Here is an 18,379-nt window from a genome sequence, read left to right as displayed (position 1 = left end):
CTAAGGATAAAGTGAGTCAGCTGCAATTCAACACTAACAAGCGCAGACACATGCTTGTATAATGTGTTGATACAGATAGGTCTATCTGTTAAATTTGCCTGTCTGTGGGTACGTGTGGTTTAGACTAGTCTGTGCGTACGTGTGGTTTAGACTACATAACGAATCGCTAAGAAACTGACAAATCACGAGGCCTGAAAGAGAGACATTAGCAACAGAACAATTATTTCTGTCTGAGACAGAAATAGAAAGAGACCAAACCTTGTATCTGAAAAATGCTTAAGTTATTGGAGTATAAAAGTGCTGGGGGTACAAGCTACGAGCCAGCCAGCTTCACACAGACAGACTACCCCAAGCTAAATCAGCGTATTTGGTCTGATAAAGTCTCATAGCACCATTTTTGTTTTCAGTTATCTTGTAGCGTGAACCCCAGCACTCTACAGGAGTTGTTAGACTATTAAAGCAAACACGTTTGAAATAATGTTTTCTTTGCTGTCTGATCGCACTCACTGATCCTTTAACGCGACTGAAATGCTTTCATGCACAGTACCATTCTCTGAGCTCACGTCACTTGCAAATTGATTTATCTACGTCTAATTTATCTCTCTGGTAAGTTGTACTGGAAAACCGACATACCATCAATAATATGAAATGTATATTATCACTGTATCGCCCAGCCCTATTTCAAATGCTGAAATGAATCAAAAGCATGTTTAATTCTTTCAGAACAAAGGCATGTGACAGCACATGGGAGAATTGGCCTTTTGCCTTGGCCTACAGCTTTGGATAGACACACTTTTTCAGCAGCTAGCCTATTGCTACTGTGTTCAGTAAAAATGTATGTGCCATTATAGTAAACCCATGATTAGACTTAACAATGCCCTTTACAAATAGCCAGCAACTAGCTGGGCTTACAATTTCACTTGGGCCATTAAAACAACAAATATGTACACACAGCATCTTAAAGCAGTATCTCCAGCTCACATGACATTTTCTAAAATACTCCAAACTGCAGAACAGTCACAGAAGTCACAAAGACATTAATTAAATGATTTTCTTTTTCCCTGAAAAAATATCAGCCTTCAGCACTCTGTACATGCTAGGTTGGCCACGTTTATTCCGTGCAACTATGTATGAAGAAATTAGTATACAGCCCTTCAATTTCTTCCAGCTACCAGCAATGCTAGATTAAATAGACTGAATCTGTCACAGACTTTCTTTGTAACAGTTTCAGTTGTGACGTTCATTCCATGACAACCAGTCAACACTGCCCTCATAAATAAAGCCTGCCCACATGAGCAAACTCCTGCTCCTTTTCCCACTGTCTCTTAGGCCAAGCAATGTGCAGGTGAATGGTTAAAGTGCAGCGATTCAGATAACAGCAAGGCTCACTGTATCACACAACTCTGCCTTAAGCACACCAGCAGCCGTTTTGGCTATAGGTGGGAGCTAACCAGCATAAAGGAAAGAGCCTCTCTCAGACTTAAACCACAGTGGTCCAATCTCCAGGTCTTAGGCTAGCCCGGTTGGCACCCCGGCCTGGTTCTGCTTGATAAGGCATCAGCTCCAGCAGTGAAGCAGTAAGTGCTATACACAAGGGCAGTAGGACTGTAAACCACAATGCATGGCTCCTTCCTTAGCCCTGTGAGGTTTTTCACCATCTTAGTTATATAGGCTACATACTCTATAACTGTCTGTGTCATTGTTTAGCTTGCGAAAGTAGTATTGTGTTGAACTGTTTAGAAATCTGTCTTTTTGTCTACAAACCTTAAATTTATGTAAAATTATGTTAGTTTGCAAGATCATTTAAAAAGTGTAGGTCGTTTTCATATTGAACAGAACCCATGATAAATGCATGTCATTTACAGTATGCACTGAGGTCAAAACCCAGCTGGGAACTCCAGTTTATAAGTAGCAATGTGAGTTTAGCAAACTGGTACTTCCTCATTGGTATAAAAGGCCCAATGAAGGAACTCACTTCCAGGCATAGACAAGGGCACACAGGATCTCAAAAGAGGCAAAAATATCAGGATGTTTGCCAACTAAAGATGATCTCACAAAGTGTTAATACCCTCCAGTTTTCCAGGCATGTCCGGTGTGTGAGTCGAAGCGCTGCTGTGACGACGTGACAAGCCTAATTGCTGCAAAGGGAAACATCAAAGCTCTGGGGGGAGGGGGCAAATCGGAATGTTCCATACATCGCTGCCCTCTTCTGCAACCCACATCAGTGCATGTTACTGTCCACAGTGTGCTGCTGCTTTTCATCCAATACAAAAAAAAAAGTCTGTGGAATTCATGCTCCTGTTATCTAGAGTGTCATTTCAAGTTTCAGCACGAAAAGCCCTGCATGGCAGCAGGCTCCCTGGCCGTGGGGCAGCATGCTTAAATGTCATAGCCTTGAGGGGCAAAATTAAGGGGCACCAATTTAGGGGGAAAGATTTGCCTGATCATTTAGGCTTGTTATAGCTACAGTACCTTTTTGTTGACAAAGTCTAAATTCACTGCCATGGGGTTCTCTAATCACAGCCTATAATAGGCTGCATTTTGCTCTTAATTTCAGTGTTTTGATGCTCTTGGAAGCAGCCAACATGCCACTGGATGGAGGGGGGGGGACGCTCTGATAACATCTTGGTGCCTTGGTTTCTGCGCAGCAGGAGGCCTCAGGGTTAACCCGCAAAGACAATCGCTCCTAAATCAGGCGGATGACAGTGAACACTCTGTGGTGTTGGATAATAGTGTGCAATTTACCTGCACGGAGTCAGAAAGCTAAAAATGAAGAAATTGAACAGCTCTGATTCATCAGGTTACTGGTTTTACAGCATGACAACACAATGTGCGCCTGAAAATCTGATTTTTGTAAATGTATAAAGATATAAAAATGTAAAAGCCAATTTTCAATGACAATTTTTGTAAAGTAATCTTCAATCTTGAAAATATGTATGATCCCTCGTTATCACAGCCTACCCCAATAAATTCAATATATTTTCAGTGGAATGCAAATGGGCCAGTAAAATTGGACTGAAAGAATTTAGCTAATTTGGCACTGTTATACACACAAACAACTTGCACAGTTAATCTGTTTAACAATTTAGAAAAGGAATGTTCTGGAAAACCCATCACCAACAAGGGAGTAAAAATATAAGTTCTTACACACGGTATAGCTTAAACATTTTTGTTACACGTGGAATGACAACCTGTAGTGAAGATCTGAAAAGAAATTTTCAACATAAGTTTCTGTTCTTCACAAAAGCTAATTTCTACAAATACAGGTCCAAAATCAAAAATGCAGGTAGCACTAGCCATATCAGTATAACCCATACTTATCTGATTGAAAAACAGACAATAAAAACACAGTGAAAATGTATACAGCTTGATTGGTAATTTGGTTCAATTCAGGGGCCTTCCTGACTAGCCAATCAGGGACAACAATTCCTAACAGGAAATGCCATTACACAATGCCCACAGTGATAAGAATGCATGCTATGGCAACGCTGCCACTGTGTACCGTCACTAGGTGTAAGTGAAAAATGCAATTTTCATTTGCACTGGCTGCTTTTCACTTGGAAGCACCAGAGTTGGTTCTGGAGAGTCTGATGTGGAAAAAATATGTTTAATGCAAATGGGCTCATTTAATGGTTCAAATTTAACTGAGAACACTGCCTTCCTGAATTGTTCTCACAATGCAGAACAGCATGCAGTCTAACTGCCCAATGATTTTTAATACCTTTTGCACTGTTATGATTTCTCTTTCTTCTCTCATTATATGGGGAATTTTCTTTTGACTGGATCACACTGATTTTACTCGTTCTGACAGTAGCTGTGTTTCCAGCCACAGTCAGAATGATCAAAATTAGAGTGATCCAGTCAAAAGAAAATTCCCCATATAATGAGAGAAGAAAGAGAAATCAGCCATAACGATCAGGAGTCACAATGTTCATTCTTTAGAGTGAGTCTTCCTGGTGTCACAGTGCACAGAGAAATATCATAGATTCCAAAGCCTCACAGCAAATGGCTCCCAAATCATATATAAAATCTGAAGATCAATGTTCAATGAACAGCTAAATACTTTGTTACTAGTTATGGCGAACACAAAAATGAAAGTAAAAGTATGATTTATTTATTTTAATAAAGCCTCCACTGCACATGTAGCCTATTAAAAAGTAATGCTATTGTTGCATACCTAGAGTACCCATAAATGAGAAGACATTTTGTGTTTAAACAATTTCAAATTACAAATCTTCACTTGTCTATAGTATATCTTATTTTATTTGTCTACATCAAAATAGAAGAATAATAGAATAATTCAATAGTTTAGTATAACGTGGTTGCAGTCCCACACTGAATAATAACAGACTCATTAAGACACGGCACCAGGTGCATTGCCCTATCTGAAAGATTATTTATGTTGACACATGCCTGAGGAAGATATCCAAAGAACTCAGAATTTTTGTGTCTTTCTGTGTCACAATCAACGAGAACACGGATATAGGTCACAACCTTCCTGGAGGCAGAATAGCACCAACCAACACCAAGACGGAGAGATAAATCTGCAGCTCATTTATATCAGTCTGCAGGAATCCTGCAGGAGTCCTCAATAGGATATGGATCTCTCCCCCCCCCCCCCCCCAAAGTAAAATGGGAATCCTTCAGCTTTGAAGAAAGAGAGAAACCCAAAACCATATGGAACAGAGTATGAAGACAAGAGCCATCAAAACACAGACAGTACTAATGCAAGTGTGCTTTGGAAAAAAAGTTGGGAGGCACTCCAGAATAATCTTCAAAAGGCTTTTGTTTCCGCACCAATGAATCTTACATCACTAGAGCCAGACACCACAAATAGGCCTTGCCTTTTTCAAGAGCTATAAAATAGCTAGAATCACATCTACACAGAGACCAATTAACTCTTAACAGACTATGAGTGAGAACATGTAAAACTGCAGAAAAAGCATCAGTGAGAATGGACATAATTATCTGTTTTTTCTACTTGTTTTGTCCCTGTTTTTTTAAATTTAATTAGATACCCATTAGTTCAACTGAACTACACTTCCTGGGTTCATATGCAAATACATTACAGATTCATCCCAATCTAAGTAACACATAGTAATTACATGAAGAAGGCAACTTGCAAAATGTAACGTCCCTGTGAGGACATTGGTCAACCAAAGTAACTTATGTCGCAAAATTAGGCCCACGTGTTTTTTAAGGACCTTCCAAGTACAGTTTTCACATTTAAAAGGGCCTTATACGTAAAATCACATTTTGACAAGCTTCAACAAGACTGTCATTACATTAACAAGACATTTATATGATTGAAAGCATAACATTTAACAGTGAGATTTTGTAAATTGGAGAGCAACACCGATGTCACACAACACAGGAAATGCATTTCTATAGGAAAAAGGTTCTTAAAATACATATAATAAATCAAAAGCAAGCACATTCAAGCCCTGTTTGCACAATTCATCAAAACCAAACACTATAACGTTATCAGTAACCTGATTCATGGGAACTACGAAGAACTGAAGATACAGTTTGTGATGCCAGCAGATCTTGTAAACCATCTCACACATAATATTTATTTATTTTTTTTGGGCTTTTCAGCTTTATTGGACAGAACAGTGTAGAGAGACAGGAAGAACAGGGGAAGAGAGAGGGAGAGGCGTGTGACAAAGGTAGCGCAGTCGGGATTCAAACCGCCGACGTCGCAGCTCGTAATGCGCATGTGGACAGTGCTCTACAGGTTACGTCACGAGACACCCCTACACATAATATTTTAAAGATAATATGTGGATTTAAATAAGATAAAACAGAGAACCCTGCATATTGCAGTATAAGTTTGCAACTGAGAGTTTCTTTAAACAATGCAATGAAGACCACAGATGCTCTACACTGACCAGCTCTATATTCAAACAATAGAGCCTGAATTAAGCATCCTACCTAGTTGAAACAAGACTGTGTAAACGACAACTCATCCATAGCACATTGCTGTCATTAACACAATACTTGAGCCTCCAGGATCACAGTTCTTGCCTAATCCTTGAGTGAATCCACAAAATGCAACACAAACATAACCGCTCTTGCCACAGCAGAATAGACAGTTCACAAAGGGGGAAAGCATGTGAAAGGTCTGGTCTGGTGTTTATTACAAAATCCATGTGATAATTATGACTTCTTTTGAATCATATAGCCTAGTATCTTTGCAATATAGGTGGGCATATTTAAAGACTGATTTACAGGTGAAATTAGCATCCTATATATAAACAACACATAATTTGTCTGCGGTTATCAATTTATTGTTTTTAAGTAATCCAACTCAATTTAAGGTTTGTCTAAAAACTTTAAGCAAACAGCAGAATAAGTTGTGATTCCACATGATTATTTAAAAGTAGTCCATCAGCAAGTTTCAATAACAGCATTTTCAGATGATCAACATCACAGGTTATCTTTAACTTATCCACTGTGGTAACATTACGTGTTACGTTCATGCATCAGTCTCAGAACCAGACACGGTGAGGGGTGTGGCACAGTCCACAGGACAACTTATGAGCCATATTTGCATGCCTGTGTGGGAAGGGGTTCAATCCCTGCCATGACACCTTCTGATCTGTGATCCCTCCTCCATCTGTAGCCCTGTCTGCTGTCTCCCTGGCTGAATAATGAAAAAAATAAAAAATAAAATACACAAGTAGGGCAGACGGTTTGCCAAATTCAATTTTGTAAATCAATGACCCCTTTGACGGGGCATTTTTAGATTCTCAAATGGTAAACAGGAAGGAACGAGGAAGTCGCTCGCTTGCTCGTCAAGTTATTTTCTCCATTTAAAACAATGCAGCCTGTCAACGAAGTCAAACTGACACATGAGCCTGACCATTCTGTAATTCTGTCTGCCAACAACATCAAACTGTCAACAAACATTTGTCAGTCTGATGACATAGGCAGAGGGAATTAGCCTACAAAATGTTCAAGCTCATATAGAGGACAGAAGGCAGTCACAGTAAATCCAGTCTCAATGCAAAAAAAAAAAAATAATAATAAAAATGATTGCATTTGTTTATCATATATTTTATAAACTTAATTTCTATCAATTGGTCAGTGCAATGTTCCAAAAGTCCAATGTTGCACCTGTGCAAATTGGCAGGCTCCAGACAGCTCCTCATGTACCACTGAACACTAAACAAAGCCCTGATCTGTAGTTATATTTTTACTGTACAAAAGAAATGACATCATAAGAAGGACATCCTCCATCCAGTCACACCACACAGTCATTTCCCTCCAATCTTACAAATAACAGAATAGAATAATTATGCACTTTTAAATGGTGGATATTACAATTAAAAAAAATGTATATCCAAGTATACACATCTAAATACAAGCTACAAAAAACAGTGAGTTTCGTCGGAAGCAAAGGTGCTTCAGATAGAGCTTGATATTTAGCCTACATGAAGAGGTGGTTGCCAAATCAGCTTTTGGTAACCCAAATGGACAAGACAAGGTACTACTGTGTCAATTTGAGCATGTATTTTTTTTAAATGAAACCTTGGAAGTCCATCTGGGCTGATATTCTCTGTGAGAAACCCTGTTCTATTACCTCTACAAACAGTTGCATCAATTTTTTTGGTTTGAGTTATTATATAGCAAGTGAGCTAGTAACTACTGAAAAAAAATTGTTTTTAATCTTGTGATGCTATTTCAGCCAATACAACACATGCACATTCTTATATGTAAAAATAGTATTTCTTTCCAGTGTCCAGCAGCTGGCTACTATGAACACATATTATTGGTGAAGCACATCTGAACTGCCCTTGCTTAGCAGGTATAGACCAATGTGTGGAGCTGACAATTGCAGGACTGAAGCATTTCTCGATGACGTGGCTGGCAGGAAAAATTAAGAAGAATAATCTGATTAAAAATAAATAAAGACAATGTAGCAGAAAGAAAGAAATAAAGGAAGAAACAAAAGATAACCAAGATTTTGTACTTTATTGTGTGGCTATGTGAAGTTGTGTCGGAGTACTTTGGGTTTACATGGGGTTAAAGCGCAAGAAAGTAAGAGCAGTGGCTGTCGTCATTGCAGTTACCTACAATGTGGTGCTGTCTGGGTATGGGGTACATTCCGCCAACTGGTAACTTGGGGGATAGTACCCAAATATCTTATATGACTCATCACCACAAAGTGTCGCTATAGAAAATACTTCAGAGAAACACTCTCTACCATATGGATTAGTCTAGCTGAGGTTTTATTTACATTTCAGCTTCAAAAACAACCTTGGAAGTGGGATGCTGTATTCCTGCAGCCTGACCAGAACGGATGACCATTGTGATGCAGTGCCGCTGGGCAGTTCTGCACAGCTGACTTAATGATCCACTGTCAGCTGCAGTCACCTTATCACAGGTTTTTGACTTAGGCTACTTGTATTTAGGCAGGATGGACAACCTATGTGACATGGCTGCTACATAGCAGTAGGATGCCAACGCAAAAGGTTGTGATTATACACCTTGCTGAGGGGACGGGAGTTTTAAATTAAAATAAATGATGCGGAAATGGTGGGGGGTTCATAGGTGCCCTAACCAGTTAATGCTATGTAATGCTGTCTAAAAAGTTGTGCAAGTCACTCTGGATAAGAGCGTCTGCTAAAACGCTCATAATAATGCAATGTAATTTAATGCAAAGCTCTAGGTCTTGAGGCAGTGGATTGAATCCTAGCCATGCCAGGCCAATTGGAGTCCTCTGGAGTGAAGCACGCTTTGCTATATGCTCAGAAAGGGAGGGCTACAGTGGGAAGGGTTCTCCACCTCATTGCACAAAAACCAGGGCATGAATTGTAAAAAAATTGCCTATTAGCAGGTACTCATATCAGCAAAATGTAGAAGCGCCAGTACGGTCCGTTTTGGTACTACCCATTTTTGAGCTAAGCTTTGAAAAATAGAAGAAAAAAAAAACATGCGGAATCATGAGCGCAATCTCACGAACGCAAAAACATTATGTGTCTTTTTGTACTACCATAAGGCGTTAGAGGTTAGGACTAATAGCTACGACTAGGGATGACAAATTATTTCACAGATCGCATAATGTACCAAATCGATTTCTAGCATGGGGAAGAATCTAGCCTATAGGCTATTTAGAACACACCTTGACCAGGCTGCACCTGTCGTTGTATGGAAAACAAATGCATTTATAGGCTAACAACACACATCAATACCCAAGTTTTCCCTTCATAATAAAGTATTAATGCTTAACTTATTGTGTCAATAAATAAAGTCAGTGTGCAATATTAAACAAAAACAAATTCTCAACCCACAAGTGTTGCGTGCCCGCAAAACCAACATACCACAGCTGGCCTGAACATAGGCTACTCAATTCTGATCGCATATTGCATATTTTGAAACAAGTGTTTGCATTACAATTCACTGAGGTAGTAATTTCACCTCAGGAAATTTCCCTCAGTCCAGGGCATTCAAACTGCAAAATACTCAGCCTCTCGGACATATACTGCTTTTTGTTGGTATGTTGACATACTATACTTTTTGTTGGTATGTTGTTGTATACAACAACATACCAACAAAAAGTAGGCCTATAGCCTAATTGTAATAAAAACATGCATTTCCAAAATATAGGCTACTGCACGCATTTCAAGCAAAAGCCATCTAATCACTCATTTGTGTGAAGAAATTCAAAAGAGGGAAAGAAAAAAAAAAAGTGAGGAAGTCACAGATTATGCTGATAGCAAATGAAAAGACGACGTCATGCTTGCTCCAGACCGTGAATGAGGCTTCATCAAACCAGAACTGCACCGGGCACCCGTATAGCGATAGGCCAAAAAGACACTGGCAAACTGCCACTGCCATCTCCATCAGCCATGCCACTGTGATGCGTGCTATGCTAACATGCACCACGCACAGCAGGTAGCTGGATCAACAGGCACCATCATTTAAATAGGCAATTTAGAAACCAGTGAATTGACCAATAAAGATGGAAGGGAAGGCTCATCGATGAAGACAGCCACAGACTAATAAGATCACCAAAATCAATAAATTAGATTACAATTAAGTGTGGACATGTAACATAAAAAATAAATATAAATTTTACATTGTTAAAGCATTTGAAATCAATACCAAATTAAAGAGGAGCAACGGGATTTTGACTCCAAATTAAACTATGCAATAGGCAAATATCCTCTTACATTCATCTCAAGACACATGCTGGGTAAAACAGGGACATTAACAAGACTAGTCTAATCCCTTGCTTATATTCTTCAAGAGAAATATTTGTAAACTTCTGAAGGAGTGAACTCGCTTGAAAATGTTTGAAGAAGTGAACCAAGCATTCATAAAGATGCTACATGGCTTAGCCTGAGCACTTGTAAAACTTATTTTACAGATCCATAGTGAAGTGAAATACTCCACAATAGTAAAAGTCAGAAAATATGATTGCAGCAATGAGTAGACACAGTCATATAGCTGCGCGTAATTTACGTGTGTGCGCACAGCACTAATAAACAACTTTTTACACACCACTTAGAGTCTGAGCACTGTCCACCAGACAAAAGGCCCAGTGTTGGTGCACTTTTCCGGGACAATCCCGTCATGCAACACAGGAGCAACGTTGGGGCAACCTTGGAACGCGGCAGAAAACTCTCCCCTCTGCCATCGGAACAGGAAGAGGCCAGGGGTGTTCCTTTCAACAACTATCTCTGCCCGAATCTCCCTGTGCAAATTAGCAAAGCTTTAGGGATTTCTGGCTTTGCATTCCACAATACCACAGAGAATGAATGCCTGACAAAGCCTGACTGCAGCAAATTCCACACAATGGCACCTCTCTTTCTCCCCCTCCCCAGAGCAGAGACTTGCCTTTTCTCTCTCTATCTTTTTTTTTTTTTTTTCATTGGGCTGCCCACTTTGGAAACCCAAAAACGAAAAAAGGAGAGAAATAAATGAAAATGATTGGGGGGGGGGAGGCAGCAGCCAGCCCCGTCCCAGGTAATTAAAGTGACCCCGTCTGCCCTGCCCCCCTGCTCGTGGGCCCTGTGACCTCGGCCACAAATCAATCTCTCATTAGCAAATGGCTCCCCGCCTCCCCCCCAGCTGCTCCCCAGTTTAAACGTCTGGCCTGGGGGCTGCCAGTCCCCCGCTCGTTAGCGAGTCATTTGGGCATCGGAATGACGGCCGTGCACCCCAATCTGTGCCCCGAACAGGGATGAGGTCTATATTGTTGGCAGTTCTGTTTGTGGTCCCCGACCGTGACACCGCGTTGGGGGCCACCTTTATTTTAGCAGCAAACAAATGACGCAAACAAAGCCAACAAACAGAGCGGCAGTCGTAGAGCAATCGGCGCGACTCAAATCTGCTGCATCGGGCAGCAGGCGGGCACATTTCTGTTTTCGGATGCCAAGGAGGGCCAAAGACCACGGAACTGCAGAGCGCTGGGAGCTCTCGGATGGAGCGTGTTCATTCTCTCATCTCCGATTCCGCTTCTGACTGAAAAGGCACTGTTCTTATTGCCCGGAACTCTACAGCCAGCTCTTGTGTCCTTTGTCCCTAGTGATGAAACGTCGCTGTTGCAGGAGCTGGTCCCATTAACACTGGTAATATGCTGTCGTTAAAATTATCGCTTGCATTAGGCTACTTTGTGCGGCTTAGTGAGGAATCCTGCGGTCAACATATCAGCTTCTTCCAGTCACAGCCAGTCATTCTTCATGAAGGCAAATTCATCAGAGGATATCTGGAAACTAACTGCAAAACCCACTGCTTGGAAAATTCATGATATCCAAGCAAAACCAGATTAAAAGATAAATCAAGGTTGGATATAATAAATTATTTTTGTTTTTTTTACATTAAGGGCAAATTCACACTTTCTCGATGGGTTACCACCACACACATATAAATTAAATTCTAAACTTTAAAAAGGAAGTCACATCATGCTATGCACCCCCAGAACAAAGTAGGGAAACTACCTCAAGCTTTAGTTCCCCCCCCCCGCCACCATATCCTTGGAAACAGGGGTATGTTTTTGACTAATGTTTTGCAAGCACAGCAAATTATTTAAAAAAATAATCCCCCCAAACTATACAGTTCACATGAGCATCTCTATGTGTTGCCATAGCACTTTCAATGTGTTTAGAATCAGACTTGATCTTTGCTACTAGCAGAGACCTACAGCATGTAGAATGTAATAAAATATGGTCTGTGCTTCAATTTGGGCAGACCGAGAGGCACAAGGCAAGGCATTATACATACTTATACACACTGCACAAAGCATACAAGGGGTCATCGGCTGTTTTTTCAGGCTCCTCAACAATATGGTCTACACATGACCTCCATAAATCAGTATTTAAGAAAGTTCTGGAAATGACCACATTATAGCTACAAATTATGTGCTGTAGTCTTTAATCTCATCCAACCCAAACAATTCTCAGTCTCAGAGAGTAAAGCAGAGAGGTCAGTTTTGCCTGCAGCTGGATTCTAAGAAAAGTTAAGACAGTGTATCCTTAAAAACACCGATACCAAGGAGCAGATGACGACTCACGTAGGAGATTCACGTCTGTATCAAAATTAAACTAAGAGTGAACGTAATCGCTTCTCCAGCTACGGAAATCCCAAAGCGGGAGCGTCAGTGAGGGAAATAATTTACCGTTATGGATAAAGCAGAGCCCTCGGAGAAAACAGCTGAAAGAATAATGAAGAAAACAAAAGTGGAGCAAAAAAAAAAAAAAAAGACTTCCATGTCGCTGTGTAAGAAATGAAAATATTAAATTTCAGAACAGACGTCCTTCTCAGACTCCACTGGTGGGAACAGAGATTCTCTCCATCCAGATGGGAAACTGAAGCTGAGGCAAAGACTGCTATGCTGTGGCCACCAACTAACTGAAGGCTTCCTCTTTCCAAGAAGAAAAGAGCAGAAATGGCACTGGCAATTCGGTTTAGATCGGGCCGAGTGGACCTTGACCCTGGAGAGCCCCGGTTTCTCCCAGCTCTTCATTCCAGCTGCAAGCTCACTGATCGGATCGCTTTTAAAAAAGGAGAGCAGGACAGTCCATCCTCATTTTGCATTTTCTGCTTTATACACACCGGACTGAACCCCCACCCGTGCGAAAAATCGCACTTGCCCGAGAATCGGCTGCCCGACGGACAGCTCCACGTCTCGTCACTATTCTAGCCCTTGAAAAAAAAAAAAAGGCTTGAAATCCTGGTGATTGCAGCTCACCTGGAAAGAAGCCGAGTTGACCTCGTTTGAATTACAATACCAACCGAAAATCAAAAAAACGCAGTGTTAACCGATGCCTGGGTCGACATCACAGCTGGCCTCCAAGAGTTGGCCAGGATTAAACCCGCACCTGCGATTCACAAGAGACAAGCTGCAAAGGCACGACTATATTTACTACAGAGTGCTCGCTCTAAGATAGACCCTTGGTTTCCACTGGTCTGTCACAGCTGTTCGTGTGAGCATCTAAAATGACCGAATATGGCCGCACGCATTTCAGCTTACTGAGTTACTGTTTCCTAAGGCTAATGTTTATCCCAGATTTCCTGTTTTTTTTTTCCCTTGTTGGCAATACGCAAACTCATTCACAAGACGCAATGTCCTTCATCAGCTCTGCAAGCACGCATTCTCCTCCAAAGGAGGACTGCACCAGCTGAGCTGTGTATCTGGAGGAGTATAGCCTACTTCTTGCAACAGACAAAAGGAGACTCCAGTAGATTCACTGACTAGAATAATAACTCTTGCAAAACAAAACCGCAATACCCCCAGTCACACTGTCCCACAGGGCTGCTAACCACTGTCAGCACTGGTACTGTAGGTTCATGAATCAAGACCATGGGACACATACTGCACACTGCATACTCAGTCCATTTCAAAAGAGATCTCAACAAAAATATTTGGTAAACTTGATATTCAGCCCAGGAGTTAAAAGGACTGTTCTTTTACAGTAAATATCATCATCAGATCATGCTACCTAGCATGTAGGTGTGCACCAATTGATCGACTGCGGAATCGGTTGGTTTTTGCTCCATAACACGCAATCGGTGACCGGAAGATTCATTTTTATTTTGGCCGATCTGTACTCCGGTTTTAAGATGTAACAAATGTGAGCAGAGTCCATGCGCAAGCTGCATTAGAAAGCTTCTGCAATATCTTTCCCAAAATGATAGCTGTCTGAAAACTAAACAAAGCACGTGAAGCCGACATTAAAGATTTTTCTTTTTTCAACCTGGGTCTTATTTTCATAATATTTTTTTATCAATCCATCGATTCAGATAGTATTTTACGTAACTGCTTCATTGTCAAGTTTTGGCTTTTTAGACATTTTTTTCTCTACGACAGCAGCTTCACCACAACACACAGATTTTATTTTGTTCTTTGTCAGTGCGTTCTGGTGGCCATCAAACTGAAGAGGAATAATTAGCTAGTGCAACATGTTCAGGATCTGGATTTTCAACATTATCTATTAAAAAGGTAATCCACGTTAAAGGTAAAACATGTTGACTCTTGCAACTTTTGAGGAGTTTACTGTGAAATCGACTCTTCTGCAGCGACTGCGGCAGATGTCATTCTGTCCATTGTTGCATTGAAACGTATCCTAAGATAAAGGTGCAGATCATGGCGTGAAGCCGTCAAAACGCACTTTTCTGTTGAGAAAATTTTCAGTCATATTGAATCAGAGCTCAGTCAGTGTGGCTGCAACAACAATATAACAATAATGCTGTTAATAATAATAATAATAATAATAATAATAATAATAATGAACGTATCTGAATGTATTAGTAACTTAAAGAGCAAATAAACAATATTATGTTTTCTTTGTTACCTGTTACTTTTAAAATATTATTTATTAAACTTTGAAAATTGACTATCTGAATCCGAAATGTCTGATTTGGCTTTTTAATAACCGGACAACCGGAATCGGCCATAAAAATTCATGATCGGTGCACCCCTAATAATTTGGCTAACAAAGCTCCAGAACAGCCGGCTGTCATCATCTTTTTGTCATTGTGTTTGCAAAAAAATATTGCTGGCCTGGGTTAATATGCTGTAAGATCTCCTAACATAACATAACATAATGACGAGAACAGGCCATTCAGCCCAACAGTGCTAACATTCTAGCCTGAGGCATAGCTTATCAATGGTTAAGAAGGGTGAAATGGAACACGACTAGAGGTGCATAGAGAGAGGGAGACAGAGAGAAAGAAAGGCGAACAGACAGAGGGAGGGAGAAAAAGAGAAAGGGGGCAGGACATTTGACTAAATGTCTTCCAGGGAACATGTACCGCCTTGGAACATCTGATTTCACTCCGGTGATGAGGAATTTCCACGTCAGAGTCGAGACGGCAGCCAGGGCAGAACAAAGAATGCAGGGCGACTCAGACCCGGGGGTTAGCGAGCGTGAAGGCTGACTCCAAGAACTGAGCGCTTAAGGCTGACTCCAAGAACTGAGCGCTTAACCAGCCCACAGGCAGACATTTACAGTCACTCCCGCCACCAGCAGGCTTCAGTCAGAATCAATACGGCCTCAAGCACAGAGGCCGAGAAAAGCAAAGTTTTAATTTATTGCAGGCTTTAGCAGGTTAAGTGCAGGGGGGAGTAGCACAGAGAAAGACAAAGGAAGCTGCTATGTCGTACAGTTCACAGAGGTGGTCCGCAAAAACTTTCAGGTTAACTGCTATTATAGGAAGGCCACCCCTGGAAGCATTTTTCACTTTACCTGCAAAGCGTTCTCTGCGGAATCACGAGCAGCTCCTGTTCACCTGCACAATGAGCAGGAGTCAGAAATATGACTGCTGCAGTAAATCACCATGCTTTCTGCTGCGAGACCCTTACTTTTCTCCCCGATCAGGCTGCATTAGCGTTGAGAAGCAGGAATGTGCGGAAAATTTACACAGGAATAATTACAGGCCAAGACGTATGACGACTGAGTGAATTCGTGTTCCAACATGACGTTTTGGGGGTGGGGGGGCCAGCAAAGCGACAGGTGGTTGCCTTAAACCGTGAAAGCATTAAAAGCTCACTGACTGAAAGCATACTTTGCTGTTTGTCCATAGCCCTCTACTGTGATTGATTGAGAACCATCCAGCACTAAAAAAATTAAAAATACAAAAAGGCAAAACTCAAAACAATAAAAAAAAAAATGCTTTTGGTACAGGGCTGTTGCATTAATGGTGCTTTGGCCTCATTCGCACGGCTGCTTTGTGGACGGCGTGGCCGTCGTATGTCACTAGTCCCCAAAACTCTTAATTTTGAACACACTGCACACATCATCGGGGCTGAGTCGTTCCTTTGTGTCCCCCAGCTGGGTCTGAATGGAGTTCTTTATTTGCATAGATGCTTACAAGAACACATGTTGCAGTCACACGGGTTTATTAGGAACAGTGGGCACATGGATGGCCAGATTCTGGGTATGCTTTCCCGCTTAAGAATCAATTCCATGCCAAACCACTTGGGATTCCAATTCCAGGTCCCAGGTGTTGGCCACAGTCATTGGGGTGACCTCCCAACATGCTCCTGGAGTTTTTGAGTGCCTCTAGCCTCACAGGTGTAGTTGAAGAAAACTCTTCCTTTCTGGGAGCAAAAATATCATAGTCCTGAACACCAGTTTGACCTTTTACAGGCTGTCTAGGCAAAGGGACCATTTGCCTCCCCTCATTTTCTCTTTATTGAGCTGCATATTGCACAGAAAACTATGCTATGGATGTTCACAAAATTCCACAAAGCCTTAGTACCAAGCTGCATATGTCAACATTACCTGGATTTTCAAGTTCAGTCTGTACCCCCTTAAGGCCTTTGCATACAAGTCAACTACAGACAATGAGACACTGTTGCTCAATCATTCAAACCATTACTACTACTACTAATAATAATAACAACACCAACAACAACAATAAGGTACATTTTCCAACTCTATCATGGCTCGTCATTTGCTGGGAGAACTCTTGAAAGAAGTGTGCTGGCTATAGGATCTTTGCTCAGTCAAAAGAGAAGCCCTCAGGCATCAAATTTTATCAACCGAGAAAAATAAAAACGTTCTGTCGCAAGAGCTTAACTCCAGACTAAGCAAAATTGGCACCTGAGGCTCGGGAATAAAAGTTAAAAGGAACATCTCCCTAAACACGGTGTAGCAAAATTAAGGCTGCTAAATTGTGGCAGTTTGGGGAAACGACTAAAAGTCAGAGTAAATATAACATTTATTCACTACAATAGTTGAGAGGAGCACCCTTCCCGCAAATATCAGCCTCTTCGCAAGCGAATGAATCTTGAAAGCTTTGTATAGGCTAATTACAAAGACGAGATATTTGGAAGGGATGCTGCCTGGAGTTGAGGTGGTTCGTAACAATTCCAGTTCCCACGCGGGAGGAAAGGTCAAGCGAAGCAGTGAATTTGGCACACAAAGCTCACACACACGTTAATTAGCGTTTTTCCTGAAGGCTAATGACTTGCACCCTCTGAAGCGTTTAACAACCAAAGCGGGCGTCGAGTCGACAAAATTGCAGGTGACAATGCTACTCAGAACCCGCTATAAGTTCCAAATTGCATTACATTCAATTGCATTGTGCGAATTCCCATACTGAAATCTGTGCGGCGACACGGATGGTTTTGTGGTTCCTTTCAATCTAACTTCAGTAGGCTAGATGGCTCAGATTCGCCAAGTTCGCTACGCTTCTGGGAAACAAAGGCATGGCAACGAGTAGGAAAAAATCTCTTCAGAGAAGTAGTGATCAGCATGAACTATACCCATGACGTTTGTGCAAAAATAACGATCTGCAGCACATAATGCATAGAATGTATTCCCATTAGATTAAATGCATCCACAATAGAAACTATCTAGATTATTAGCCTGCTTACTACACTCGTTGCCATGTCGTTAGCCGAGTATAGCTACCCCCTAAATTATGCTGTCAGTTGTAACATTTCTCGCAAGCACAACTTTGTCACAAGGTTTAAAATAGAAATTACCAATATTTTGAACAATCAGGAAACACGATTGCAGTCGTTCAAACTCCCCATTGCATTCATTTCGTTGTCCACCCCTACAACACACCCGTAGCTAACTTTTCAAGGACAGTAGGCTACTTACAGGATGGTCGTTTGAGGAGAAACGGCAGGTACAGTCTCCAGCATTAAATGCATACATCTGACGGTGGTACGAAAGCACAAACAGCGGCTCGGGCACGAAAGCACGGGCTGTGGGCCACTGGCGATCAGAACAACTCCAAATGTTAGTAATAAAGAGGAAAGGGTTCGGCCGGTCCACAGCGCCATTGCAAGCTAGTCAACCGTGCTGAGAACACACCGCCAGCAACTCCTAGCGCCCACCAACTAGCTAGCATCTGATGTTCTAAAACTTGGAATTCAGGAGCACAGAACCCACTCCCTCATTGTACCAAGAACTAG

The 18,379-nt window shown here is 41.3% G+C and overlaps 1 protein-coding gene across 2 annotated transcripts in view; it reads right to left on the bottom strand.

The window, feature by feature from the left end:
• Window positions 1-18,379, bottom strand: part of LOC135254198 (peroxidasin) — a 79,777-nt gene extending 61,398 nt beyond the window's left edge. For both annotated transcript variants that reach the window (XM_064334226.1, XM_064334237.1), the window contains exon 1: window positions 18,063-18,379. In XM_064334226.1, coding sequence (XP_064190296.1) covers window positions 18,063-18,247 — 185 coding nt within the window. In that variant the 5' untranslated portion in view covers window positions 18,248-18,379. The remainder of the gene's footprint in view (window positions 1-18,062) is intronic.

This window comes from Anguilla rostrata, chromosome 1 (assembly GCF_018555375.3).
Source record: "Anguilla rostrata isolate EN2019 chromosome 1, ASM1855537v3, whole genome shotgun sequence".
Classification (NCBI taxonomy): domain Eukaryota; kingdom Metazoa; phylum Chordata; class Actinopteri; order Anguilliformes; family Anguillidae; genus Anguilla; species Anguilla rostrata.
This window is presented reverse-complemented; position numbering and strand designations above follow the sequence as displayed.